The sequence below is a fragment of the Mus pahari genome, chromosome 3 (assembly GCF_900095145.1).
Source record: "Mus pahari chromosome 3, PAHARI_EIJ_v1.1, whole genome shotgun sequence".
NCBI lineage: Eukaryota > Metazoa > Chordata > Mammalia > Rodentia > Muridae > Mus > Mus pahari.
In genome coordinates this window covers 152417573-152444178 of record NC_034592.1, presented here as the reverse complement: position 1 = coordinate 152444178, position 26606 = coordinate 152417573, and the positions used below count along the sequence as shown (strand labels likewise).

Below are 26606 nucleotides of genomic sequence, written 5' to 3'. Positions count from 1 at the left end.
CATCTCCTCCGGTATTGTTCCGGGCCAGGTGGACTGGCTGGCTCCTAGGATTCCCAGGTCCCAGCACCACCTTCCCTCCTGAAAGGTAATTTCTGCTCTCTCCTTTTCTCCTAACATTACTGGGTATTTTCAAAACAGATGACTTCCATGGGGTTGAAATTTAGGAAGGGAAAGTGGAGTGCCCTCCCTCGGCTTTGTTTGTTATCTCTCTTTAATTTAGTGCTGCTTTCAGTCTCAGGAGGAGTGCTGCCCCTGCCTTCCTCTCAGATGTCCTTTGTAGTTTGTAAATGCAGGTTCGGACGAACTTTTCCCGTTTCCTGCTGCCTGCAGTTTTTCTGGTTTTCCTGTCCTTCACACTGAGTTCTTTTGAGCGTCTGCGCCGTTTCTGCTGCAGCTCCGGGGATTTCGTTTCCAAGCTGTTTCTCTATATCGGTTCCACAGTGAAATAAATACTTGGGAAGGACTATATATTTAATCTGCACTTCTAATTAGGACTTAGTCTCAAGAAAGATAATTTCTGTAGATGTATATACAGAAATCCAGGCTTGCTCTTGTTTTTGTTAGATTTTCGGATACAGGAAAGGATCTGGATAGAAAATCAGATGTTAGTTTAAGGAAGCGGCCTGCCAGCACTAAGATGAAATCAGAGATAATGGCGAGTGAGTTTATAAGCGCACTTTGGGAAATGTGTCGTGTGTGTGTGTGTGTGTGTGTGTGTGTGTGTGTGTGGTGTTTTGGAACTGCAAAAAAGACGAGAGGTGGCTGAGGTTTGTCGGGTTCAGGATGTGGATTGGGACCTGAGTTTGGCTACACGTGCAGATCCCAGCAGCAGGGACGGAAAAACCGGGTCCCACTCTGCGTGGCTGCGTCCTCCAGCACCTGATTCCTTTAGAGGTAGCGCAGCCTGGGAAGTGAGTGATGGCGAAGCCGGGCTCCGCGTGGGCGGGGCCAAGGCCGTGGAGACCAACGTTCGATTTTTCAGTTTCCACTTCGCCCAGGAGTGGGGAGTTCTTAGCTGCTTATTACGAAACCAAACGTCCCTCGGGTTCTCCTGTGACTTTCCGACTTTTAATTGTGTACCAAATCAACTCGAGGCACGAGCCTCCGCATTCTAAGGCAGGAATTCCGATCCCTCCATGTCCCTTGGAAAACACGGTATGTGTTTGCAAGCTCAGCCGTCACTGGCAGAATTTTGCAACGATTTCCCAGTTTTGTTGGCACGTCTCCAGGAGGGAAGGTTCTTTGTAATTCTTTTCTCAGACATCAGGATCTCATACAAACCTCTTAGCAGATAGACCAGAGAAGGCAAATCCCTTTCAATTTTAAAAGCTACAACGTAGTGAGTCCCCCTCCCCCTTATTTGTGGTGGTGGGAGGAGAGGGATGAGGAACAGTAACAGACCATCTGATGCCAAAATGGCTTAACAGAGTATGGCTTTGTGAGGGCATGGAGAACCGCCCCCCCTTCTTCCTTTGCTCTGAAAATAACTCAGTAGCTACAAGGTCTGAGAGCCCGAGTCTCATTGTTCTTAGCCAAATGACTGTTTGTCAAAATATTTGATTGTTTCCCTATTGCTGCTGAGAAGTTTGGACTTTCCTTTCTGTTCCATCGCCACACTAGGGTTTTTAAACTATCAGCTATTGTGTTTACAGTATTCAAGGCTTCAGAGTGCAAAGGTTATCCATTAACATGTAGACTGAAGCTCAACCTCTAGCCACTTTACTTGGTCATAGTTTTCTTTGTTTTATATCAAAGCTCCCCTCCCTAGTTTTTTTCTTTGGGGGGGGTCAAAGTTAAGTGAAGTCTGCTTATGAATGTTTGCTGAGCTGTTGCATTTTGATCGTGAATATTTATAAGGCTTTAACCTTATAAATATACCTTATAATATTTATAGTGTAAATATAATACTTTAGAGAAAGATATTAATCTGTGGTGAGAAAAGGAACCCTAGTACTAAAAATGATCAATATCTTCTGGGCTTGGATGAGAATCAGGGCTGGCTTAAGGATCTACTTCCAGCGATGCTAATTAATTGTGAGTAAGTAATTGATTCACTTCCTTTGAAAAAAAAAAAAAGACTAACGAGACCATATGTGGGTTGGTAGTTCTATGTAAAATGACAGCAAAAACATTGTACAAGGCAGATTCTTGCCCCTTGCTAAGCTGTCTTCTTGAATTCTTCTTCCTATTTATTAAGGACTGCGTTGCTTACCAGTTCCGGTCGGTTCTTTTTTGTCCCGTTCCCCCCAACCCCCACGCTTCTTTTGATTTAGGAAATGGGTATGAATGCTTTTCTTGATGTTTGCCCACTTTTTGATACACCGAGGGCCAACTTTTTTCGACTGTTCGGTGTTAAGCAATAAATCTATTTTACATTTGAGTTCATTTTCATTTTGGAGCAGAAAAATTACTGAATGTGATTGTGGCCGCCATAGTTCCTCCCTGGGGCTTGCTTAAAACGGGACATCAGTCCCAGGCTTTGGAGTCAAACCTTTTCCTGTCTTGTCTTCTTTCATCTTTAATACGACTCAGGAACAAAACAGTAGGGAAACGCTTTAAGTGAGTTGGGTGTAAAGAAGTGTGGTTTTTGTTTTTGTTTTTGACCACACTTTTAAGCCTAGTTTCACCCAAGTAAATTTCTGTGCAAACTAAGATTTATTAGGTACCAAGTCCAAATTCAGCTATGAAACTATAATAGAAACATAAGCCCAGGGTGTTAAGGAAGGAAATAAAAAGCTTTTTGAAGAATATATAATTTAGAGAAATTTATTCTTTTTAGGTCCCGGACCTTCCTCACATTGACTCTGAAAGAGTTCACCTTCAGAACACCTCAGAACACCGCTATCCTGTGAGCTCCCGAAGTCAGTGGCAAGGTTGGTTTATTTTTTAATTTTTATTATTATTATTTTTGTTGTTGTTGTTCGTGATTCTGGGCGACCCGGGAGTTGGGCAAGCGGCCCCTCCCCTCCCCTCCCCGGGCGCACCTTGCAAGGGAGGGGGAGGCGGCTCGGGAGGACTGGCTGTGCGCCTGCGTGCTGCGTTTGCAGCCCCCCCACCCCCAGAATACCTGTCACTGGAACCGCCCGGGCGCGAGCGCGCCACGTTAGGCCGGATGGCGGGACACGGCGCGGGGCGCGCGTGCGCGGGAGCCCACGGGGTGGGAGTGGGGTGCGCGCGCCGCTCCGCGGGGCTCGCGCCTCGGGGGTCCGTGGGGGGCGTGGCCGGCAGCGGTGGGCGGGTCAGGGACGCGCTTGCGCACACGCGCGGGCACCGAGGGGGCGTGGCCGGCGCGGCCGGGGGCGGGGCGTCCGGCGGCGCGGCCGGGGGGGAGGGCGCAACAGCTGCTGCGAGCACTTTCTGCCCCAACAGTCCCCCCGCCGGACGCCGGCCGCCCGCCCGCGCAGGGACCCCGCGCCTGCACTGTCCCCGCGCGGACGAGTAGGGGGCGCCCGCGCCGCTCCCTCGCCCCGCGCCCGAGGTGAGCCCGGCCCCTCGGAGCCGCTGTGGGGGTGGGGGTCCCGGCGCCCGCGGCCGTGGGAGGCGGGCATGGCGCGGCCCCGTCTCGGTCCCCGCGCCGTCGGGGCTAGCGGCAGGCGCACAAAGGCCGCGCCGCCTCTGCCGCTCCTTCAGCCCGCGGCCGGGCGGTGCAGCCGGACGGCCGCAGGTAAAGGGGCGCCGGGGCCCCGGGGCCGCGTCCTCACGACTGCGGCCGCGCGTGGGGCTGGGAGGGTCGGCCGAGACAATGGCCTGCCCGGCGCGGCGTGGCCGTCGGGGGTCCGGGCCCCTGCGGGAGCTGCGTCCCACCAACCGGGGAAGGTGTTCGGTTTCACTCCCAAACTTAGAACGTCCCGCAAACTCCCGTGGGAAGTTCGTGCGGGGTGGCGGGAGGCGGAACCGCACGTCCGAGGGCGCCGCCCCGTGCGCCTCAGTTTAGCCTGGACGCGAGCGGGCGCGCAGTGAAGGGCGCCCCCGCCTCAGACCCTCGGCGCACGGGAAGCGCATTCTTGGGCGGGGAGGGTGGGGGTGGGGACAGCGGGCGGGGATTTTTCCCGAAAGGTTTGCTTCCTGAAGTGAGCCCAAGTCCTGGGGGCCCACTTCTGGGGTCCCCAGTGGGGGCCAGTCCGCACTCACACAGTAGCAGAAACTTTTTAACTTTTTTTTTGTTTGGGTCGGGGGCTCGGGTGGTCGTTCCCAATCTTAAGGGCTGTGTCCTGTGAGCCTTAGTTTCCCTCTCTGAGAAACAGGCATTCCTGAGCATGTGTTGATTAAGGGGCGCCAGCCTGGGCTCCAGGGCTGTAGGGCACCATGTGTACCTCAGGATCCCGTGGCCAGTTTCCTGGTTTGGGATGGGTTGGAGCCATTAAGTTGTATGTTTTAAGAGGCCTAGGTCTGATTTAGTTCAGGTTGATTCAATTATGTCTTCATCCCTTTTGAGGTGGTTGAATAACTTGACATGAGATTAAGGCCAACAAAAGAAGAGGCAGGGTAGCCACAGCTGCTGGCCATGCCTGGCAAGTAGGTAGGGGCCTCAGGGGGCCTTTCACCTCTCTTTGTAAGAGAAAAACGTCCACAGCCTTCTTCTTGACTACTTTTCTCAGAGTGAATCGACCACCTTGGTACTAAATCAGATATCAGATGTTAAGTTTTTGTTTCGAGAAGGATGAGTAACAGGTCTAGTTTCAAAAAAATTTTTTTGTAGTGACAAGCGCAGAGAACTAACCTTACTGCTTTCTGTCTGGAGAATGTATCTATCAGATCACTAGTGTGTGCTTAGTTACTGTGCTGAGAACTTTTAAGGTGTGTCCTTAATGGTAGATGACTTTTCCCCCTCCTGCTGGAGAAGTCGTTTTTATTTTGAGATACTGTTTTTTTCAAACTTCTGGAGCCTGGTGGTATATTTAGGCTATTTGGTTATTTTGGTTTTAATTTTGAATCCTGATTTGATTGAGTCCCTCCACCATGCTGCCAGCTTTCCAGTTATGTAAGTATAAAATCCAAGAGGCAGTGACTGCTGAAGACTGAGTTGTAGATAGTTAGCGTTAGTCAGGAGGAGGAAGCAGGGGAAAGACCTGACTGGAGGAAGGCCACGTTTCTTTAGTCTTGGGCTCCTTTCGTCCTCACTACACCTCTGCAGTCTGGTCTCCTTGTGGGATAACTGGCGAGGTTGAAGAGATTGACACTCCCAGATTGTCTTGGCTTCGTATTATTCCCTTTCACTTCTTACTTTAAAAAAGGAACTAAGATACCGCTTAGAAAAATTTTCCCCTTTATGCTGAAGAATCTATTTTAATAATAGCTCTCTCTCTTTTTCTCCCCTCCCAGGTGGTAGGGGAGGAAGAGGGGGAGAGAAAGTTCTGACTCTGGCTTCTTCAAGAGGGAGGGATTTGCATTTTCTTTGTTAGCCTCCATTTTTGGCAGAGAAACTTGGGGTGGATAGGAGCCCCTAATCCTTTCCAGTGGGCTTGTTTTGGAGGAAATCTGAAAATAAGACGTAATCATCAAGTCTCTTATAAACTGATGAAGTAATTGAGGCCTACAGTGGCCCTCGTGACTCAGGCTCTGTCTCCTGGCAGATAAGTGCTAATCACTTTTCTCCCTTAACATCACTTGAGTACTAAATGCTGTTTTGCCACAGCAGGGCTGCCATCCCTAGCCCAGGAGCCCTCCTCATTCTGAACTGCCTGATTAGAGCCTCGGGGTTCCAGAAGATGAGCTCCCTTTTCACTTTATCAAATGACAGGCTTTTTCTTACTAGTTCCAAACATGATATTGGTTGACAAGAACTTTGGAGTAGTTTTAATGACCCTTGACTGCCTAAAACACAGGACGTCATAAAATATCTGCTGTCTGACTGCTGTGAACACAGATGACAGGGGCCTTCGAGTACTGCATAGGAAGCTTGGTGTTCAGGCGGCTAGAAAAGCATTATTCTTAGATTATTCTGTCTCATGTGTGCTGTGTGGCCTGAATTTTGGATTTTTGAGGTCACTAGCTATAATTTGTTTTAAATGGCTGGTTCCTGATTGCATTTTAATCCCGTGACCATGTGTGTAATTAATAATCTGGGAAGTGGAAGCTGAGACATCAAAAGTGGCTTTTCCATCTTTGGAATCAGAAAGAACAACTGCAGGCAGTTTGGGTAAACTGTTGACTATTAGTATCAAAATGTAGTTGATCACAGCTGAGTGTATGGAATAATTTTTAATTTAGGGTTATCAGAAAATAAAAACCTGAACGACCTATGTAGAAAAGCTACCAAAATTGAATTTAAAGGATTTCTATCTTAATAAATATTGTGAACCAGGATAGGTTTAGCTACAGGCACGAAAGGAAGCTGAATGTGGAGGAGCCTCAGCTCACACACTTCACCTCCTGACTTTTCAGGGGGATGGCTGTTAACTAGTTTAAATGCTCGTGGAAGTAGGTGCATTATTACACAAGGGAAATGTCTTTGGCCTTGCTGTGTAGGGCAAGTCTGGTGGAATATCATTTAATGGCCTCCTTGTGGGGGCACTGTAGAAGGAGCTGAAAAGCTGGCCTTTCAGTTAGGTGATCTGGATTAAGGTTCTTGGCCAGCCAGTAATATAGCCAGGCAAATTTGCAATGGTATGTGGGCCAAAGGGTTTTGAATTCAGACCACAAGGGCAGATAGAAATCTTGCCTTGAAGGAAGTTAGTGGGGGATGGGAGTGGGGTACACTACCATTTTCTCCTAAAACCTTTTGATGAGCAAGCTTAGCTCTTGGATATTCTAGCCTCCAAAGAAATGGGGATGGGGGGGGGGGGAGAAGTCCCTGTTAGCCAGCTGCTACCACAAATTACCCCTTTATGCTGAGCTGCCTAAAGAACTTCCATTTGAATGTTTGTTGACTGCAGCTTTCTAAACAGTCTGTTGCCTCCTGCCCAGGCAAGCAACATTATGAGCTACTAGAAATTTGGGGCCAGTTTGGTAATTTTATGATAAAGGTGAGAAATAAATTCAGTGAACCTGGAGAGGCAGCTGAGCAAAGGTGTATGTGCAGGAGTGAGTCCTCTTCTTGGCTTTTGTTCTTTAGTGTTTCCAGTTGACTTTGGCCTACCCTACCCCAGAGTCAGGCTGGTTTTTTAATAGGTGACTGTGATGATGGTTCAGGTCTAAGAGTGCTGAATGGCCAGGTGGCTGTAAAACAGTTTATCATGTGAAGAAGTGATTTGTTTGACACTCTGGATAGTCCAGTACTCAACAGGACACAAATCAGTTTTGGTGGCAGTTTTTATTTCCTAGTAGCAGATGATTTAACTCTTAACAGGTAAATCTTTCCAGCAATGAATGGTCTTATTTATTGAAAAGAGGTTTTATTTTTATTTAATTTGAGATACAAACAGGTAACTAGCATTTATTTAAGTTTATAGTAAATGGTGGAAGGTGAAGTCTGTGAGGTTGAGGACAGTACCTGGGCGTGAAGGGTATTCTTGAGCTCCCATTCTACTTAAATTAGTTAAATTGGCTCTGATTTAGACTCTGCCCATTTAACCTTGGGCGGAAACTTGGGGAAAAGTGGCATAGTGTGTAGTTCTTGGTGCCACATGGTGTGTGTGTGTGTGCATGCATGCATGTGTATATGTGTGTATTTATGTGTACAGATGTGCCAGGAACATAGACACTGAGTCATTGTAGTCTCTAGAGTTGATAAGCCTAGGTAAATGTGGGGTTTGCTGCTTTAGGTTCCTGAAACCCTTTTCCTCTGTGCAGTTGGTCCTGGCAGATCTCAAAGCACATGACATACAAGGATGCCCTGAACAGGCAGAAGTTAACTGTGAGAAACTTGTGACACCAATGCTCCATTTTGTCTACTTGAAAATTATCAAGAATGTCATTTGTCCCATAAGATTTTTTTTTTTAAAAAGATTTATTTATTTACACTGTAGCTGTCTTCAGACACTCCAGAAGAGGGCATCAGATTTCGTTACAGATGGTTGTGAGCCACCATATGGTTGCTGGGATTTGAACTCAGGACCTTCGGAAGACCAGGCAGCCCTCTTGAACTGCTGAGCCATCTCATCACCCCCCTCCACCCAATAAGATGTTTTAAAGCAGATCAACATGGGGCATTTGAAAGCTAGTTTACAGATAAAAGTATCTTTAGGTTGATAATATTGAAAGTAAAACTGGATACTTGAGCACATCTGAACAGATTCGTGGTGAGTCAGGCAGTTTCCAGTTTATTAAGAAAGGGCTGGAGTTTATCCAGCAGTCCTCTGAGCTCATTCTGTTGGAGTTGGGTTTTTCTGTAGGACTTGGAAGAAACTGGGCTGCTTTGCCCAGGATCTTCTCACCTTGCCTTAAAGTAGTGTTTGACCTGTGATGTGTGGGGTTATGATGCTGGATTTAAACTGAGAGTTGTAACTATTTCCCCACTCTCTCACCTGCCAAGGAAAGTTGGCCTGGACATTTTTCCCTTAGAATATTGTGGAACCATCAAGACAGTTCAAGGTTTAGGGGCCATGGAGATTGCCCAAAAGGTCAGGCCACTTGCCACCAAGCCTGATGGACCTACATTTTGGTTCTTGGGACATACATGTTGGAAGGAGAGAACTGACTATCTAAAATTGCCCTTTGATCTCCACATGCATTCTTTCCCCCATACATACACAGTATAGGTTTTTAAACAACGATAGCTTTGATTGTTACTGTAGGCTGGTGTAGAAGTTAGTCCTTTTACAGGGTTCAGAAAAAAAGAGTAGGTTAACATCTCTTGCTGCTTTGCAGAGGACTTGAATTTGGTTCCCAGCACCCACATTTGTGGCTCACAACCATTCATACCTCCAAGTTTCCGGTGATCCTGCATGGCATACAGGTGGTGCAAACACACGTGCACTCAGGCAGAACACTCAAGTGGATAAATTTTATATTTTGGTTGTGAGTCTAGCCTTTAACAGCTGAGCCATCTCTCCAGCCCAAGTAGATAAATCTTAAGCACCCCTCCCATTTGTGTAGGTGTTTGGTCTGTGTATACTTCTGAGCACTGTGTATGTGCCTTTAGAGGCTAGAAGAGGGTAGCCTGTCCCTTGTATCTGGAGTTACAAATGATTGTGAGCTGCCATGTGAATGCTGGAAACTGAACCTAGGTTCTCTAGAAGAGTAATCAGTAATCAGTAGTGCCTTAACTATCAAGCCATGTCTCCAGCCCTAATTTCATACTTTTAAAGATAGAAATAACAGGGAATTGTGGGTGGTTGTGGCACATGCTTTTAATCTCAAAATGGGCAGGGGGAGGGGTTGGAATAGAGCAGGGGGCAGAGGTAGATCTCCATGATTTTCAGGCTACCCTGGTCTACAGAGTGTATTCCAGGATAGCCCAGGCTACACGGAGAAATCCTGTGTTGAAAAACCAAAACAACAATAACAACAATAGGAAAAAAGAAAAAGAAGGAAGGAAGGAAATTGTCCAGAGCCTAGTTGTGTGATTTGAGTGCCTTAAGGCGTTTGTTGGAGCATCTCTTACCTGAGTGAAGGGTTGGAGCCCATGGCCGATCTCTGCCTGTGAGAGCCATAAATGCCGTGTCAGCAGACAATTACTGTTCCCTCCTGACTTGGGGGTGGGATAACCTTTGCTAAGCATGAGCTAGCATACTCATGGGAAGAGCACAGATGTGCTGTCTGAAGGCTGTGGGCAGCTAGCTATGAGCATATTTGTGTAGCGTGTTGTTTCCCAGCCTGAGTACAGGAGCTATCACAAGTGGCAGTTCCTCACTTAGCTGTTTTGAGCAGTTTATCGTCGGCCTTTACAGTATCTTGTATAATTGATAACTTTTCAGTCAGGTACTGGTAGAATTCAATGTCACTTTAGTCATACATCAGTGTCTAGTTAGTGACTTTAAGAATATCAGACATACTTGAGCAGTGAAAGCCATATGCTTCTTACTGAGTTTCAAAGCTTGTTGTATATAAAAGCGACTGAGTAATTTTCATGGGCGTTAAGCCTCAGCATGCTCTCAGAATGTAAGGCATTCTGAGTGAGGCCCTAGCTGGCTCCAGAGCTGTGGGACTGGCGGCTGGCTCAGTTCATCCTTTACAGGAATGAAGTTTGAAGTTTTTAAAACAGACTTTTTTTTTCTTTTTTAAAGATCTATTTATTTATATGACTACACTGTAGCTGTCTTCAGACACACCAGAAGAGGGCATCAGACCCCATTATAGAAGGTTGTGAGCCACCATATGGTTGCTGGGAATTGAACTCAGGACCTCTGGAAGAGCAGTCAGTGTTCTTAACCCCTGAGCCACTGAAGTACTTTGTAACAAGCTTTTGTGGTTAGAATCCTGTCTTCCTGGCATCCAAACAAAGTTGGATTGTGGTGATGTTCTTCAATTCTGTCAAAAAGCAGTTCTTGAAGCAGGCCCTGGGCAGTCCTGGTGCTGCTTGCACTTTAGGAGGAAGGCTAGAACATTTTGGGAAAGCTACATTTGCTTGCACACTTGAGGAAGAGGGACTGATTGTTAGGTAGTAATTACAGTAGCACAGCTGTTGATCGGTTCCGAAACTCTGCAATTCTTTCAGAGTTTAGCAAGTTGGTTTTAATTGGCGCACTTGTACTTTTAGTTTTTTTTTTTTGTTGTTGTTGTTGTTGCCTTACAGTTGAGCAGGAGTTTAGCAACTTCTTACTGAGGAGGGTGAGTGTGAGCACCTGCTACCAGATTTTGGTGGCCCTTAGGAGGGGACAAGCTCAGGGGGGTACAGTCTTTTTTGTCAGTGCCACAGTGCAACCCCAGACCTACACATGGTACGGTGGTGTAGCCTGGTGCTCTGCAGCTGACTGCACTCTGGCCTCAACTCAGCTCAGGGATAGCTTTCAGCTTTATAGTATGGGGAAGAAATCTGGGAGAAGCCAGGTTTGATGCCGCACTCTTAATTCCAGTGCTAGGGAGGCAGAGGCAGTCTCTGAGTTCAAGGCCAAGCATGGTCTACCATGGAACTCAGAGTTCTAGGACAGCCATACTGTGAAGAGAAACCCTGTCTCAAAAAACAAAAACTAAACAAAACATCTTGGAGGGCTGGCAAGATGATTCATTAGTTCACAGCACTGGCTGCTCATCTGAGGACCTGTTTTCAATTTCTAGCATCCATGCCAGCTGGTTCACAACTACCTGAAACTCCCAAGGGATCTGACATCCCTCTCCTACCCAACCCTCAGCGCATGTGCACATACCCCCCCACCCCGAATAAATAAATAAATAAATAAATAAATAAATAAATGTATCTTAAATACTGTTACAGCTTGGTTGCAGAGAGTGGTCAGTCATGGGGTGTAACCTCTGACTTATGGTTCATTTTATCATCAGAACAGAGGTGGCAGGGACTATAACCTGAGAGATGTGTCCTGCTTTAGTCCTTGTTTCTGTCAAATTTCTGGGTATCTTTTAGTCCAGTACCAGGTCCTAGAGAAAGAGCAGAGGACAGCCAGCATCTCTGTCCTTTGGATCAAAGGTGTGCACCACCACCACCTGGCTTTTAAATTTGAATTTCCTCATAGGCTTGTTTTAGATGTGGACTGTAGTCTTGAGCTTGGTGGGCAGGGCTTGTGTGGGACAGGCTTGCATTTGAGCCTTTAGATGCTGTAACTAAAGCTGTCTAGGACTTGAGTTGAGCACAGTTAGACTATTGAACTATTGTAGAAACCTCAGGAGGAGGAAGTGCTTCCAGCTTTGCTCTTCTCCATCTGACTGCCTGGGACAGACAGATGCTTCCTGCGGCTGTTACCCTACTCCCTGGAGGGTCATGGTTTGAGCCAGGGATTGGTAACCTTTTAGAAAGGGACCTTGTAGAGGAGTGATGTTCTAAAAGCCTAGGCTTAACGGTCAGTGGTGCCCTCCCCTCCTGTCTCCTGTGCCCCAACTCAAGCAGAGTTACTTTTAACTTTTTTGAGATAGGGTTTCCCATTAGTTCCTGGCTGGCCTGGACCTCACTATTGGGTGTTGCTAATACTTTTCTGCCATGTTAAAGTGGTTATTGTAGAGCTTCAAAGAAGGGACGCCTGGTAACTGACTGTATTCCAGGTGCAGTAAACCCTCTGGCCTGGGTTGTGGGTGTCTGCTTAGTGATTGTGTAGAAATCTGAGAATACTGCCAGAGCTTTTTGGTTGTGTAGAGTTGTCCTCGGCCATAGAAAGGGTGTAGTGATTGTCCACCTTGCTGTAGTGTTAACCTCAGAAAGTGCACCCTGGGTTGAGTTCACTTTGCTGTGTGACACCTCGAAAGTCCTGACTTAGGCTAGACCTTAGTCCTCAGGTCTCTGTTATGTCATGGAATGGTAAACTCCAGATACTTGTCTTCCATTGTGATAGCAACAAAGGCGGAAACTAAGAGAAAGCACTGCCAGCAGCTTGCTCCTCGCCAGTCTGCCCTGGAGTCTCATAGCTGCTAGAAGGGGAAGAGCCAGCTTCATGACTGCTGAGGGCTGGGAGCAGAGCGGAGGGAGGGAGGGAGGACCGCGGCAGGTGCTCTGGTGCCTTTTTGTTTCCTTGACTGAGTTCACAAACTTCATAGGAGAAGAGGCAAGGCTGGTTAAAAACAAACCCTCTCTGTGCTATGAAGGACATTTTTAGGGATTAAATCTTCAAGAGTAGAAATCGGAGTCCATAGAATCTAAAGCCACTCCCTTTTCCCTGGCCAGTGGCTCAGTGGAAGGTGAAGTGAGATGGGTAGGAGGTGTATTTTCTGAAGGAAGAATGAGCCACACAGAGCCAGGTTGGAGGAGGCCTGTTAGAAATGTGCACCAGGCAGTGGTGGCACACACCTTTTAATCCCAGCACTCGGGAGGCAGAGGCAGGCGGATTTCTGAGTTTGAGGCCAGCCTGGTTTACAAAGTGAGTTCCAGGACAGCCAGGGCTACACAGAGAAACCCTGCCTCAAAAAACCAAAAAAAAAAAAGAAATGTGGACCCTTAAAGTAAGTGGCCTCTGCATCTAGCAGGTCATTTCCCCTTTGAAGCCTGCATGGCAGCATCAAGTACCTGAAACAACAGGGTCCTGGGCTATGCGTAATGAAGGAAAGGTTCCTGTCATCTGCTAAGGGTTTGGGCCTGTCTGATTATGTCAGCTCGTTTTCTTAACTTCTTTTTTGAGACAGGGACTCCTCCTTATTTAGAGTTGGCTATGTAGACCAGGCTGGCTTTGAACTCTCAGATCCACCTGCTGCTTCCTCATGAATGCTGAGATTGTAGGCATGCTCTCTACCACGTTGTGCTTTTCTAACTCCTGTAGTCACTGGGTAGGAGATTCGTGTATATCTTGGTGGCATCCCAGTCAGCCGAATTGGGGACAATTCTATCCTAAAGTTCGGCCTATTTGTTTTTGAGACTGTGTTTTATGTTGTCCAGGCTTGCTTTGAACTCACTGTGTAACCCAGGCTGGCCAGCCTATCACTGCCACTTCCTGTTTAAACTTGGCATTTATATTTCAGTGAGCAGAGCTCTGGCTTAAGTCTCCTGACTGGTTGAAATTCTACTCACTTAGTGTATCCACTAGGAAATATGCTAGTGATTTAATTAACAAACATGTTTAGCAGGATGCATTATGGATTAGTTAAAGGTGAGGCAGTTGAGTCTAGTCCCTTTCTGTGGAGAAGATCATGTGACTCATAGGCCAAGCCCTGTTCCTGAGCCTTCCCCACTGAGGCTTGTGTTTTTCCTTTCAGATTTTGGAAATCCCTTGTCTTCACATTGCCGGGATCAAAGTCTTGCTCAACTGAGCCACTCACCAGTGGAGATGGACAAAGCTGTTGCCCTCATGCTGACGCACGTCTGACTCACAGCCCAGGGCAGCCTGGATGCTTTGTTTGTGCAAAGAGCCATCTCCATCACTGAGCTCCCCTAAGCTCTGGAATATACTCATCCCTCTGACCTTAGAGGTGCTCTGATTTTGACACCCGGGGCTCCTGGAGGTTTTGAGTGGTTATATCTCACAAGCAGCCTTATTCTAACTGCAGAGATCCTCGGCAGACAGTGGATTGCCCATCCTATCAGACCCTGAAGTGGTTGGCAGCATGCCGACCCAGTCCCTCCTTGTGTACATGGACGGGCCGGAAGTCCTTGGAGGTTCTCTAGGTTCCCAGATGGAGGTGGATGATGCTGTGCCCATAAAAGGGCCGGCGGCAGTCCCCTTCCGAGCTGCTCAGGAGAAGAGCATGGCCGCGGCAGAGGGCCACATGCCCCTGGATTGCATGTTCTGCAGCCAGGTCTTCTCTCAGGCAGAGGATCTCAATCAGCATGTGCTCCTGCAGCACCGGCCCACCCTCTGCGAGCCAGCTGTTCTGCGTGTGGAGGCCGAGTACCTAAGTCCCCTTGATAAAGGTCAGGAGCCAACAGAGCCACCGTTAGAGAAGAGTAGTGAAGACACCGAGGAGTTGAGCTGTGATGTATGTGGGCAGACATTCCCAGTGGCTTTTGATGTTGAGAGCCACATGAAGAAGCATAAGGACTCCTTCACGTACGGGTGCAGCATGTGCGGGAGGAGATTCAAGGAGCCGTGGTTCCTGAAGAACCACATGCGGACACACAATGGCAAGTCTGGCACCAGGAGCAAGCTTCAGCAAGGCATGGAGAGTCCAGTCACCATCAATGAAGTGGTCCAGCCACATGCAGCTGGGAACATCTCCACTCCCTACAAGATCTGCATGGTCTGTGGCTTCCTCTTCCCAAATAAGCAGATCCTCATTGAACATAGTAAGGTTCATGCCAAAGAAACTGTTCCCAGTGCCAGCAACGTAGCCCCTGATGCCCACCAAGAGGAGCCCACGTCCCCGAGGGAAGAGTTGCTGCAGTTTTTGAACTTGAGACCCAGATCAACTGCAGATAGTACAGTGAAGCCCACGACCTGCATACCTCAGCTTGACCCATTCACCACCTACCAGGCATGGCAGTTGGCTACCAAAGGAAAAGTGGCCATTGCCCAAGAAGAGGTGAAAGAGTCAGGCCAAGAAGGAAGCACAGACAATGATGATTCATGTTCAGAGAAAGAGGAACTAGGGGAAATATGGGTTGGGGGTAAGGCGGAAGGGTCTGGAAAGTCCAAAACAAGTAGAAACAGTTGTCCAGGTCTCTCCCAAGACAAAGAGAAGCCTAGACATGCTAATAGTGAAGTGCCTTCTGGGGATAGTGATCCCAAGTTGCCCAGTAGCAAGGAGAAGCCCACACACTGTTCTGAGTGCAGTAAAGCCTTCAGGACATACCACCAGCTCGTCCTGCACTCGAGGGTGCACAGGAAGGACAGGAGGACTGATGCCCTATCACCCACCATGGCTGTGGATGCAAGGCAGCCTGGGACCTGCTCCCCAGACCTCAGCACCACTCTGGAAGACAGTGGGGCCGGGGACCGAGAAGGGGGCTCTGAAGATGGGTCTGAGGATGGGCTCCCTGAAGGGCTTCATTTGGGTGAGTACTCTGCTGCCTCCCAGGCAGTGTTTGTTGCAGGGGGCTCTGGGAGTCAGGCTCTTATCTCTGCTTTGTGGTATCACTGTGTAGTCTCATAGAAGCATCACAGGCCCTTTTCATTTCTTTAATAAGGAGCTGAGTTAAAAGGCTGGTCCAAAACTCCATTATGAAAGGGCTCTGTATCCTTTGCTCCCAGAGGACTTAGTTTTTATAGCTAGTGCACCAGTTGGTAGAGACCAAGGATGCTGCTGGCTTCTTCAGGCAGTGGACTGAGGAGGCTATGACCTGGTGCAGAGTGCTAGGAATTATGGGACTGAGACCCAGGACTTTACCAGCTCTCTGGCATTCATTTCTGGCATTCAAGTCTGCCTATCACAGACTTGTTTATGTTTTCACCTACATGGGTTTCTGATGCTCTCAAAAGGGTCAGGGAGGCTTCCTCAGCGTCCACTACTCATGCAGTGGGACTCCTTGCCCAGTGTACTCTGATCACCTTGGTGTTTGTGAGGCCAGTGTTCATGAGGGAGCTTCTGACGTGGTCTTTTGCTGCAATGAAGCGGGGTGAGGGCCCACTTCCGAACCTTATCCATGAATTTGGTGTGTTCGAATGGTGTTTATAGAAGTAAGCTGTTGTCCAATCTCCTGGAAAGCCTCCTCTTGCTGCCCACCCAACTTGAACCATTGTTTGATGTCACTGAATGTGAGGCTTAAAGTAACACCTCTGATGTGTGGGTGTGGCCCATGGGTTACTTCTAACACTTCCAGATGTGTGTGGCCACTGGGTAGTATGTTGCAAGTCCTCTCTGAGACCACAGTGAGTCTGAAGAGTAAGATCTGTCAGCCACTGTGCATGTGAACCAGCACCCAATTCTTTTTCTGGTCACTAATGCACTTTAGGAACTTGGCTTTCATGACGCTTGGAGCTTAGCATATCTCACTCCTTAATCCCCAGAAAGGTAAAGATACATGAAGTCCATGATGTCATGAGAACTTCACAGATGGCCTTTGCACCTGTGCAGTTCTGCAGCATCAGCACTGCAGATCCCTAGAGGAGTCTACCAGCCATTGTACATGGTGGACAACTTGGTGGGGTCCTGGGGTAGGTAGGCTTTTTGGCCTGGCTTGCCACAGGTGGGAGCGCTGGAGTCTGGCTGTGGTTCCTGGTGGCCCATCATACATTGCCCAACCTTTCTTTGAGATTTCCCTGTTTGCAAAATAGGATCATCCACTTTGGGCACTCCTCCTAGGCTGAGCTCAGCCATAGTTACAACCCTGCACAGAACAGTATAGTCCAAGTTCCAGGCCATAAGACAGGTGCCAGACGTTGGGAAGGCCACGGAGGTATCCCTAGGCATTTTCATGTGATGTAGCGAAGCTCACACCGTGACAGCTCGAGGCAGGGTGAGCTGTGGGCAGAGCTGTGAGTGCAGCGGGCCTCTCCCGCTGTGCTGCCCTCCAGTCTGCTTTACTCTTAATTCCAAGAAGTTGAAAAAGAGAGGCTGTGATGACTTTTAAAAGCCTCTTAGACCACCTTAGGGAATCGTGTGCTTATGGATCCCCTTCCCTAACAGGATCTGCTGTAATGGAGGTGGTCTAGTCCATTCAGTCCACCTGCATTTGCTGTGTACCTGTCTTTGGGAGTTAGTAAGAGTGCAGCATTTGACAGAGAAGGGGAGAGGCCTGAAAATAAAGTTTTGTAAGGCAAAATTTAGTTTAATTATGTATTTTGGACCCCAGGTGGGACATTTGTGTAGTTGTGATTGACTGCCCTGCTACACCATGGCCCTGATCTAGACTTTAAGAGAGATACCACCCAGATAGGACTGACAGGGACTAGTGGAACCCTCTTCACAGATGCACATCATTTACAAGTTGGTGGGCTGGTGAGAGTGGAAAGTCCCAGCCAGTTTAGTTAGAATCTGTCCTCATGGGTCCTTCTCATTGGGCACTTCAGCCTTGCCTTTGAGGTCTAGTAAGCCAGGCCTCTTTTGGATACGAGATTGCTTGGAAATCACAGATTTCCATCTTCCCAAACTTGGCTAAATTTTGATCAGCTTTACTAGGTGCTTGTGCAAAGCCAAGTCTGGGCTGTTTCTGAGGTTATTTTGTGCTTGCCGACCTCTAGTGGTAGCTTCTGTAATCTCAGCCTGTTTTCTGCTGGTGGTTGGGAGGTTTTATATTACCTCCAAATACTGGTTCTAAGTTCTGACAGTTTTTCTGGCCAGTGGGCACACATCTACCTTAAGCATGAACCAGCTGTAGCATATGCCAAGTATCAAGGACAGAAAGCGCCTGTCAAGTTTCATCTCTCTCTCTCTCTTTTTTTTTTTTTTTTTTTTTTTATTTATTATATGTAAGTACACTGTAACTGTCTTCAGACACTCCAGAAGAGGGAGTCAGATCTTGTTACGGATGGTTATGAGCCACCATGTGGTTGCTGGGATTTGAACTCTGGACCTTCGGAAGAGCAATCGGGTGCTCTTACCCACTGAGCCATCTCACCAGCCCTTTTTTCCTTTTTTTTTAAAAAACTTATTTTATTAGATATTTTCTTCATTTACATTTCAAATGCTATCCCGAATGTCCCCTATACCCCACCCTGCTCCCCTGCCCACCCACTCCCACTTCTTGGCCCTGGCATTCCCCTGTATGGAGCATGTAAAGTTTGCAAGACCAAGGGGCATTTCTTCCCAACAATGGCTGACTAGGCCATCTTCTGCTATTTATGCAGCTAGAGACACGAGCTCTGAGGGTACTGATTAGTTCATATTGTTTCACCTACAGGGTTGTAGACCCCAAGTTTCATCTCTTAAATGGTCATTCTTACGATGGAAGTACAAACCTCTTTACTAGGGCACCAGACTGCATTCAGAATACACAGGGTAGTGCCGGGCCTGGTGGCACACATCTTTAGTCCCAACACTATGGAGGCAGGGTATAGGGTGTGTGTGTGTGTGTGTGTGTGTGTGTGTGTGTGTGTGTGTGTGTGTGTGTATGTGTGTGCGTGTGTCTGAGTTCTAAGCCAGTCAAGGCTATATACCTTGTCTCCAAAACAAAAGCACACAGCCCAAGACATGAAAGGCTGCCTGGTGGCATTTTGTATGTTATTTAGCCTTTGAAACTTCTACCCAGAGCTAAAATAATTCTTAATGGTTTCCCCCAAATGTTTTGTGTTGAATCCTGGAGTCCGAATTCCTGAATCCCGCAATTGACCTGACTCACACCATTATTTTTGTTTCTGCTTTAAGATAAAAATGATGATGGAGGAAAAGCGAAGCCCCTCCCGTCCTCGAGAGAGTGTAGTTACTGTGGCAAGTTTTTCCGTTCAAACTATTACCTCAATATTCATCTCAGAACGCATACAGGTAAAGGACTGGGGTTTTAAAACATGTGTTAGCTAAAACAATTGTGTGCTGCTGTGTGGTTCAGATGGCTTTAGTATGTGATGTTTGCAGCTGTTGTGGTCTATAACATCACTGCAGCTTGAATACTGGCATCTGTTTTGAGGTTGGTTTATGGTTACCATATCTTAAGGCAAACTTGTAATATTTTTAAATGCCACATTTTAAAACCCTTTTATGATTTTGGAGTGAAGGAAGGGTGTATTTGGTACTGTTTGATGTAGGTGCAGTGATGGCACGGGTGAGAAGGTGGAGGCTTCCTTGACTTGGGCACACTGGTAGTCCACTGTGCTGAAAAAGTGCGCAGATGCTGCCATAGGGCAGCCGTGAAGGTTGGGTCAGTTAAAGCGTGCTCTTACTGGGAATCGGGTTTACATTTTCAAGTGCATTGCACTGGGGCATTGGTGCCCTAGCTGTGAGGATTGGCAGAGGGAACAGACTATGTTTGGTTGTCATAGCTTGCTTAGCTTGCAGACTTCTATTGACACCTTTCCTAAACATCATGATACAGTGGCATATCTCGTTTTAGGTGAAAAACCATACAAATGTGAATTCTGTGAGTATGCCGCAGCTCAGAAGACATCTCTGAGGTACCACTTGGAGAGACACCACAAAGACAAGCAGCCAGTGGATGCTGCCGCTGAGTCCAAAAATGAAGGCCGGAGCCAGGAGCCGCAGGATGCGCTATTAACGGCTGACAGTGCACAGACCAAAAATTTAAAGAGATTTCTTGATGGTGCCAAAGATTTTAAGGGAAGTGCACCTGCCAAGCAGCTTAAGGAGATGCCTTCTGTCTTTCAGAGTGTTCTCTCACCAGCACACAACAAGGATACTCAGGATTTCCATAAACACGCAGCTGATAGTGTTGAGAAAGTGCGGAAGAGCCCTGCCCCTGCTTATCTGGACATGCAGACAAAGAAAGCAGGGGAGCCTCGGGCCGGCAGCCCTGCCTGCAGACTAGAGGGGGTTGGGCCCTTAGCACGGGAAGCTGGCCATAGGGAGAAGATGGATCAGGAGGCTGACTACAGACATAAGCCCGGTGCTGACTGCCAGGACAGGCCTTTGAATCTATCCCTTGGGCCACTCCATGCCTGTCCTGCAATCTCTTTGAGCAAGTGTCTGATCCCTAGCATTGCCTGCCCCTTTTGTACTTTCAAAACCTTTTATCCGGAAGTCCTTATGATGCACCAGAGACTTGAGCACAGGTACAACCCTGACCCGCACAAGAATGGCAGCAGCAAGTCTGTGCTGAGGAACAGGCGTACTGGGTGCCCTCCTGCTTTGCTGGGAAAAGATGTCCCTCCCTTGTCTGGCCTGCACAAGCCCAAGGCCAAGACTGCCTTCTCATCACACGCTAAATCCCTGCACCCAGAGAAGGCTCGGCAGGGGGCCTCGGGGCCAAGCAAAGCTCCCCAGACTTCAGGACCAGACAACAGCACTTTAGCCCCAAGTAACTTGAAGTCACACAGGTCACAACTCAATGCCGGGGGGCCCAGTGCCACCAGGCAGCAGCAGTCAGAGCTATTTCCCAAAGGTGGCATCCCTGCTGCTATGGATAAGGTGAAGAGACCTGAGCCAAAACCCAAGTCCCTGCCAGCTCCCCCATCTCAGTCCCCCCTCAGCAGTAATAATAGCAACGGTTCTGTTGATTATCCCGTGAAGGTTGATGGCCCATGGGCGCAGCAAGGGAGAGACTACTACTGCCATCGGAATTCTGGCAGTGCCGCAGCAGAGTACAGTGAGCCACATCCCAAAAGACTCAAGTCCAGCACGGTGTCCCTGGACACAGAGCATGCGGGGCCCAATGGCAGAAGGGGCTTTGAGCTCCCTAAGCACCATGTCGTCAGGAGCATCACCTTGCTACCACCAGAGTGTGTGCGCCCACCGCCTGTGCTGCCCCACAAAGCCCGTTTCCTGAGCCCTGGGGAGGTAGAGTCGCCCAGTGTGCTGGCTGTGCAGAAGCCCTACAGTGCCTCTGGACCCCTGTATACCTGTGCACCTGTGGGACATACAGGGACCAGCCCAACCCTCGAAGGTATTACTGTAGGCACTGCTGGGGTTTAAACACACCACACAGGAACATTGAGTTCTCAGTTGCAGGCAACCAATGTACCATATCTCATACAAAGCAATGGATTGTGGACTATCAGGGTTTAACTTACAGGATTAAGTCTTGAGGAAATGTAGAATAAAACAAAAATAAAAGTAAGATAAAAGTAATTCCTTTCCTTGCTGTTGAAGTCCAGGTGCTAGCTGGTCGCGTTGGGAAGCCGAGACAGTTGGACTGGTGGGAGGGGGTTCGAGCCTAGCTTGGGCTACCTAGATCTTTGCAGGAGAAAAGAAAGCCTGAGAGCCGCTGAAACCTTGCTTAGGGTTGTCATACACTCCCCCCTACCCCCTTCCACACTCATGGCCACACTCACGGCCGTTTCTACACATGGCTGGGCCCTTGGCCTGTTAGAAGCAGAGTAGGAGCTCCTGACTGAAGAGAGTGCATCAGCTGTGTGTGGCACTGGTGTGTTCCTGACGGTTGTCTTTTATGCACTGGTGCACTGGGGTTGCTTTTGGTATGTTCCTGACGGTTGTCTTGTGTGGCACTGGTGCACAGGGGTTGCTGTTGGTGTGTCCCTGATGGTTGTCTTGTAGCAGTGGGCACCTTGTTGGTGATTTGGAGTTCTCATAGGGAGCCTTTTCTTTTCCCGTGTTTCATGGAGATTTCTGGTGCTTTCCTGAGCTTGGAGGAGGTCGGCCAGGATGCTCTCCTGCAGATTTGTAGTGAGGGTTTGAGTGCTCTAAAGATCACTAACTGTACACCACGGGTAAAGCCCAGAAAGCTATCAGTTTAGTGCATTCTGGGTACATCCTGCTAGGAACAAAAACAAAGTGTTTTCATCCACTGCAGTGAATTGTCTCAAAGTTGTCATGAGGAAGAAACTTGTGCTTTGTGGATACTGGTGTCAAAGCACTCTGCCAACTAAGCTACCTCCTCAGTCCAGATTTAGTGTCTGCTGCCTGTGTGTTCAGGTGTCCAGTATCCCACAGTTTAAGTGGATAGGTTGTTTCAGTGTCTTTCACCCCCTTTCCTCTTCTACAGAGTTGGTTTGTGCATGTGTAGGCTTACCTGCTGGGATTGATGTGTGAATGAACACATAGTACAGCTCCCTTCTCCAGACCCAGGCCTTGGGTCTTACTGACTAGTGCCTGGGCCATTGTTGGTGTTCACTTTAAGTGTGTGTGTGCCAAGTTTATTTATTGTTTTCAAGATAGGGATTCACTATGTAAACCAGGATAGCCTCAAGTTTCTAGATAGTCCCCTTGCTCTGCCTCTTAAGTGCTGGGATTAAGGGCAAGTCTCACCAGGCCTGGAATGTGTGGGTTTTGTTTTTTTTTAAAGAAAAGACAAGGTCTGATATTGTTGTAGCATTGGTTGTCTTCAGCTCAACAGACGCCTGCCTGCCTCCACCTCAGCCCTGGGGTTAGAGGTGTGCTCGGCGCTCTTTCTTAGTCTAAGGGGCTACGCTGGGGAGCGTTGTCATCAAGGCCTAAAGACACACACACAGACACCTGTCACTGGTAGTGGGCTCTGAGTCACCTCTCTCTCTCTCTCCCAACTAGGAAAGAGGCCCGTGTCACATCAGCACCTATCTAACAGCATGCTGCAGAAGAGAAGCTATGAGAATTTTATTGGAAATGCACATTACCGACCAAATGACAAAAAGCCTTGACTTCTGATTCTTGGGGAAAAGGTGAGTGTTATTGTCCTTAAATGCATTGTGTTGGCTTTACTTGAATAAATACCAAATTCATTTTCTTTTTCAACTTCTAAAAGTGATTATTACTGTTTTAGAATGACATTTGTTTGTGGATTGATGGATTTGTGCTCAGTGTGGCGGGTACACAGAGAGTGCTGTTAGGGAGTAGTTTGTATCCTTCCCCAGTGGGAGGTCACTCCCATCATCAGGCTCAGCAGCGAGTGCCATCTAACCGGCCCCAATTTTTTCTTTTTAATTCATTAATGATTTATTTTTATTTTCTGTGTATTGGTGCTTTACTTACATGTATGTCTATGTGAGGGTGTCTACTTCTCCAGAACTGGAATAACAGCTATGAGCTGCCATGTGGGTGCTGGGAATATGACCCTGACCTCTGGAAGAGCAGCCAGTGCTCTTAACCACTGGGCCATCTCTCCAGGCCCTCCTCCCCCATTTTTGTTTTTTTTAAAAAGATGTTTGAAAATTTATAATACTTGCTGGATGGTGGGGGCACATGCCTTTGATCACAGCATTTGAGGCAGAGGCAGGCAGGTCTCTGAGTTCGAGGCCAGCCTAGTCTATAGAGCCAGTTCCATGATAGCTAGGACTACACAGAGAAACCCTGTCTTTAAAAACAGAACAAGGGCTGGAGAGACGGCTCAGTGGTTAAGGGCACTGACTGCTCTTCTGGAGATTTGTTTACATACAGTCTATAGCTGCTTCCCTGCCACAGCAGTGCGATTGGGTCACTATAGGCCTGCCGAGCTCAGGCTGCGGTCACACACTCCAAGCCAGTGAGGACATAGGCCTGGCTCTACACGGAGGTAACCCTGGGCCTGCTATCTCAGTTCAGAGGTGATTGAAAGCACTGTGAAGCTCTGGCCTGTCCAGGAAGAGGTGTTTTCCCTCAGGGCTCACAGGTTTGATGGGCACAAGCTTCCTGAGCTCGGGGAGGCTGCCAGCGCTGTCGGCCTGTCCTGTAACGCGTCTCAGCCTGGGCACAAGGATGCTGGCGTTCCTGGGCCTTTCCTTCCCCTTTTCCCGTGAGCATCCGACCAAGTACCTCGCCCTCACTAGTCAAGATCTTTTAGCACTGAGCTATGTCTCCAGCTATTCTGATTTTCCTCTTTTTGGAAGGGTCTTGCTGTGAAACCTAGGTTGGCTTTGAACCTGGTAATCCCACCTCAGTTCTCTCAGTACTGGTGTTACAGGAGTGAGCCAGCGCACCTGTGTCCCCTTCGGAGTTGGGGGGCAGTTGGAGGTGCCAGATGGAATGTACCAAGTACTGGGTCTGGTCCTGGTCCCTGGTATAACTGTCTCCTTCCCCTGAGTAGTCCATCAGCTGTGTAGGTTGGAGTAAGTGAAACCCGTTGCACGCCCTCATCCCTCTCGATGGATTCACACATGCTGTGAGATCCGATGATTCTGTTCGTCGATCTGCATTGTGAGTGAATGTGCCTTAGGAGACCAAAAGAAAGGGTGTAGGCTCCCTGGGAGCTACAGGCTATTGAGCTCTCTAACATGGGTGCTGGGATCAAAATTTGGGTTCTCCGGTAGAGCTGGTGTAGTAGCTGCGGAGCCATCTACAGCTTATTTCTTACAATCCTTTAATGATTGTTTGTTTTTCTAATCACTATCAATGCTTTCCCTTTAGGTCCCTGGATGCAAGTACATACTTCCATGGAATCATACATTGGTTCATCTTCTGAGAGCGCACGACAATAGCTACTGAACAAGCTGTGACTGAATTGTACATAGACCCGAGAGGAGCAGGGGAGGAACACTACATTCTTTCAAGTTCTGTTAACCTTTGTACCAGAAAGCAATAAAAACTAGTACTGGGAGTCGTTGGGCAGTGCGCCAGAGGGACTGAAATCTATTTTGTCCCTAAATATTTTTTTTTAAAGAATTGACCAAATAAGTTTTTTTTTTTTTTTTTTTTTTTTTTTTTTGCATACTTGAGAGCTGCTGAAAAGAAATCATTTGGGGTGGGGTGGGGTGGGCTGGGGATGTTGTAAAGCTTGCACCTCAGGTAACTGTAAATACCGATGTGGTAAACTTGCTTAAGTACTGTGTGTCTCTCCCTCATGGAGCGCAAGGATTTGAGCATTTTCTGCTTTTTTATGCTTTTTCATTTAAAACATGTTTTAAAGCATATTCTCACTGAGTCTATTTGTCTTCACATTGCTGATAGAAATGTTGACACTCGGTGATGTGCTGTGCATCTTGAGGTCAGCAGGCACTAACCTGGCACCTTTTACTCCAGCTGGTAGAGCTAGTGTGTACCGGTGTCCTGGAGCCCCAGCATGCTGCCTGGGGTTGGGGTGGGGTGGCTTTTGAGCGGGTGTTGCCTACAGAGAAGCTGCCTCTGTAGAGTTGTCGATGTCTCAGAGAGCCAGGCTCTGTGGGGAGCCATCTAAGTTCTTTTCTTTTGGAAGATTGGGAGAGTTGCCACATCTCCTTGTGTGAATTGCGTGCTTGGAAGCAATTTTAAAGGGAGTGGAAAGTTTAGGGAAATATTTTAGTTTATATTTGGAGTCTTGATGTGTCTGGTGTTGGAGGTGGGGACACCTTGAGTCTGGGTGAGGAGCTGCTGGCTGAGCCCTCCTGGCAGGCAGGGAGAGATGATGCCCGGGCCTCTCCATTGTTTGTTTCCCAGGGTGATTTCCTCAGTGCACAGGCAGCTCGGGATGGAGGGAAGACAGCCACCAGCTAGCTCACTCAGTGTTTTAAACTTGAGTTCCTTTGATATCTGACTTTATTCAACAGTTCTTGGGTTTAGCAAACCCAAAATATTTTATTAAGAAACTGTTTCAAAAATAAATTTGCACTGCTCCTTTTTCTTGCCCCACCCCTCTCGATGGGACAAAAGGGTGAAGAGCTCAAAGAATCCCGACTCCCCCACATCCCCCACCTCATTGTGTACCATGAGGGGTCCTTGGGACACGTCTTACCTCCTGTGCTGAATGGAGACCTGGGCTGAGATGTGTCTGCTCTTGTAGAAAGAGCTTTTGTGTCAGGAACATACACCCGTTCCCGTCCACAAGCTGAGCCATATGTACATAAGCTAGACTGTTTTCTTAGGTCTGCACTTTTATAGCCTGGTTTTGAAGATGAACACATTTGCAAGTTGATTGACGCCATCTTTGCCTAAATGCAGTGAGTGTACAGGAAGCGCTCTTGGAGGGGGTCATATAGCATAGGGGCCAAAAATTAAACCTGTATTTAAAAAAGAAAAAAAATCACCAAATCTATTAGAAAACAAGTCAATGTGTGTAATGCTGAAATTTTGGGGCCTTTCAGATTTCTCTAGCTATATTTTCTGAATGCATGAAAATTCCAGGTTTTTTTTTTCCCCCCTTTTTAAGCAGTCCTTTGTGCTTAGTGTGTTCTTGTCATCAGTATTAACTCTGGGATACTACTGGCTCTGTGTCTTTCCCTGTGAGGCGACAGTACATGTGAGAAGAGGTACATTTGTTGGATTTTTGTTAATGTATTTATTTCATTCCAGTTTGATTTATTTTAATTGTTGATACTTAAGTTGTCAGTAGACATGCTTTATTTATGATATATTTCAGCTTAAAGTTATGTTATTATATGTGGATGTAAATATAGATTTGGTGTTTTACAATTCTGGTGTTCTGGTTTTCATTGTGTTCCTGATGTGTGTCTGTGAATGTGTGAGTGTGTGAGTGAGAGGCGGGGGTTGGGGGGCAGAGAGAAGGAGGACATTCAGGGGTTAGTTGTCTCCTCCTAGTAATCAAACTGAAGGTTGTTAGGTTTGCAGAAATCCTTAACCCACTGAGCTGACTTGCCTGGCTCCCGTTTCCAGTTTTAAATTCAATTTTTGCTTAATTATTTAAAAATATTTTTTTTTTTTTTTTTTATGGAGGTTAGAGGGTGTTACATCCCTGAGAACTGGAGTTACAGATGGTTGTGAGCCACCATGTGGTGCTAAGTACAGAACCCTAACTAACTGCTCTTAGCCCCCAGAGCCAACTCCCTTCCCCCCACCCCTCCTCCCTGGGATGGCAGTTGGAAGCACTC

At 47.7% G+C, this 26606-nt stretch overlaps 1 protein-coding gene across 3 annotated transcripts; it reads left to right on the top strand.

The window, feature by feature from the left end:
- On the top strand, window positions 1-26192 carry Znf217 (zinc finger protein 217). Of its 3 annotated transcripts, none has more exons than XM_029536807.1 (7): window positions 1-85; window positions 2780-2873; window positions 13672-15406; window positions 18655-18771; window positions 19337-20842; window positions 22423-22553; window positions 24214-26192. In XM_029536807.1, the coding sequence occupies exons 3-6, from the start codon at window positions 14020-14022 to the stop codon at window positions 22530-22532; spliced, it is 3120 nt and encodes a 1039-aa protein (XP_029392667.1). In that variant the 5' UTR covers window positions 1-85; window positions 2780-2873; window positions 13672-14019; the 3' UTR covers window positions 22533-22553; window positions 24214-26192. The 3 variants fall into 3 exon arrangements, with proteins under 3 accessions (XP_029392667.1, XP_029392668.1, XP_021048546.1); XM_029536808.1 differs by lacking the exon at window positions 1-85 and adding an exon at window positions 1098-1155; XM_021192887.1 differs by lacking the exons at window positions 1-85; window positions 2780-2873 and adding an exon at window positions 3311-3478.
- Window positions 26193-26606: the final 414 nt, after the last annotated feature.

What these genes read in the sequence shown, in the direction of transcription:
- Znf217 (XM_029536807.1), top strand. Translation starts at nt 14,020, where the DNA reads ATGCCGACCCAGTCCCTCCTTGTGTACATGGACGGGCCGGAAGTCCTT. An exon ending in TCATCTCAGAACGCATACAG is followed by an intron (nt 18,772 to 19,336) that starts GTAAAGGACTGG and finishes ATCTCGTTTTAG; the next exon opens with GTGAAAAACCATACAAATGT. An exon ending in GACCAGCCCAACCCTCGAAG is followed by an intron (nt 20,843 to 22,422) that starts GTATTACTGTAG and finishes TCTCCCAACTAG; the next exon opens with GAAAGAGGCCCGTGTCACAT.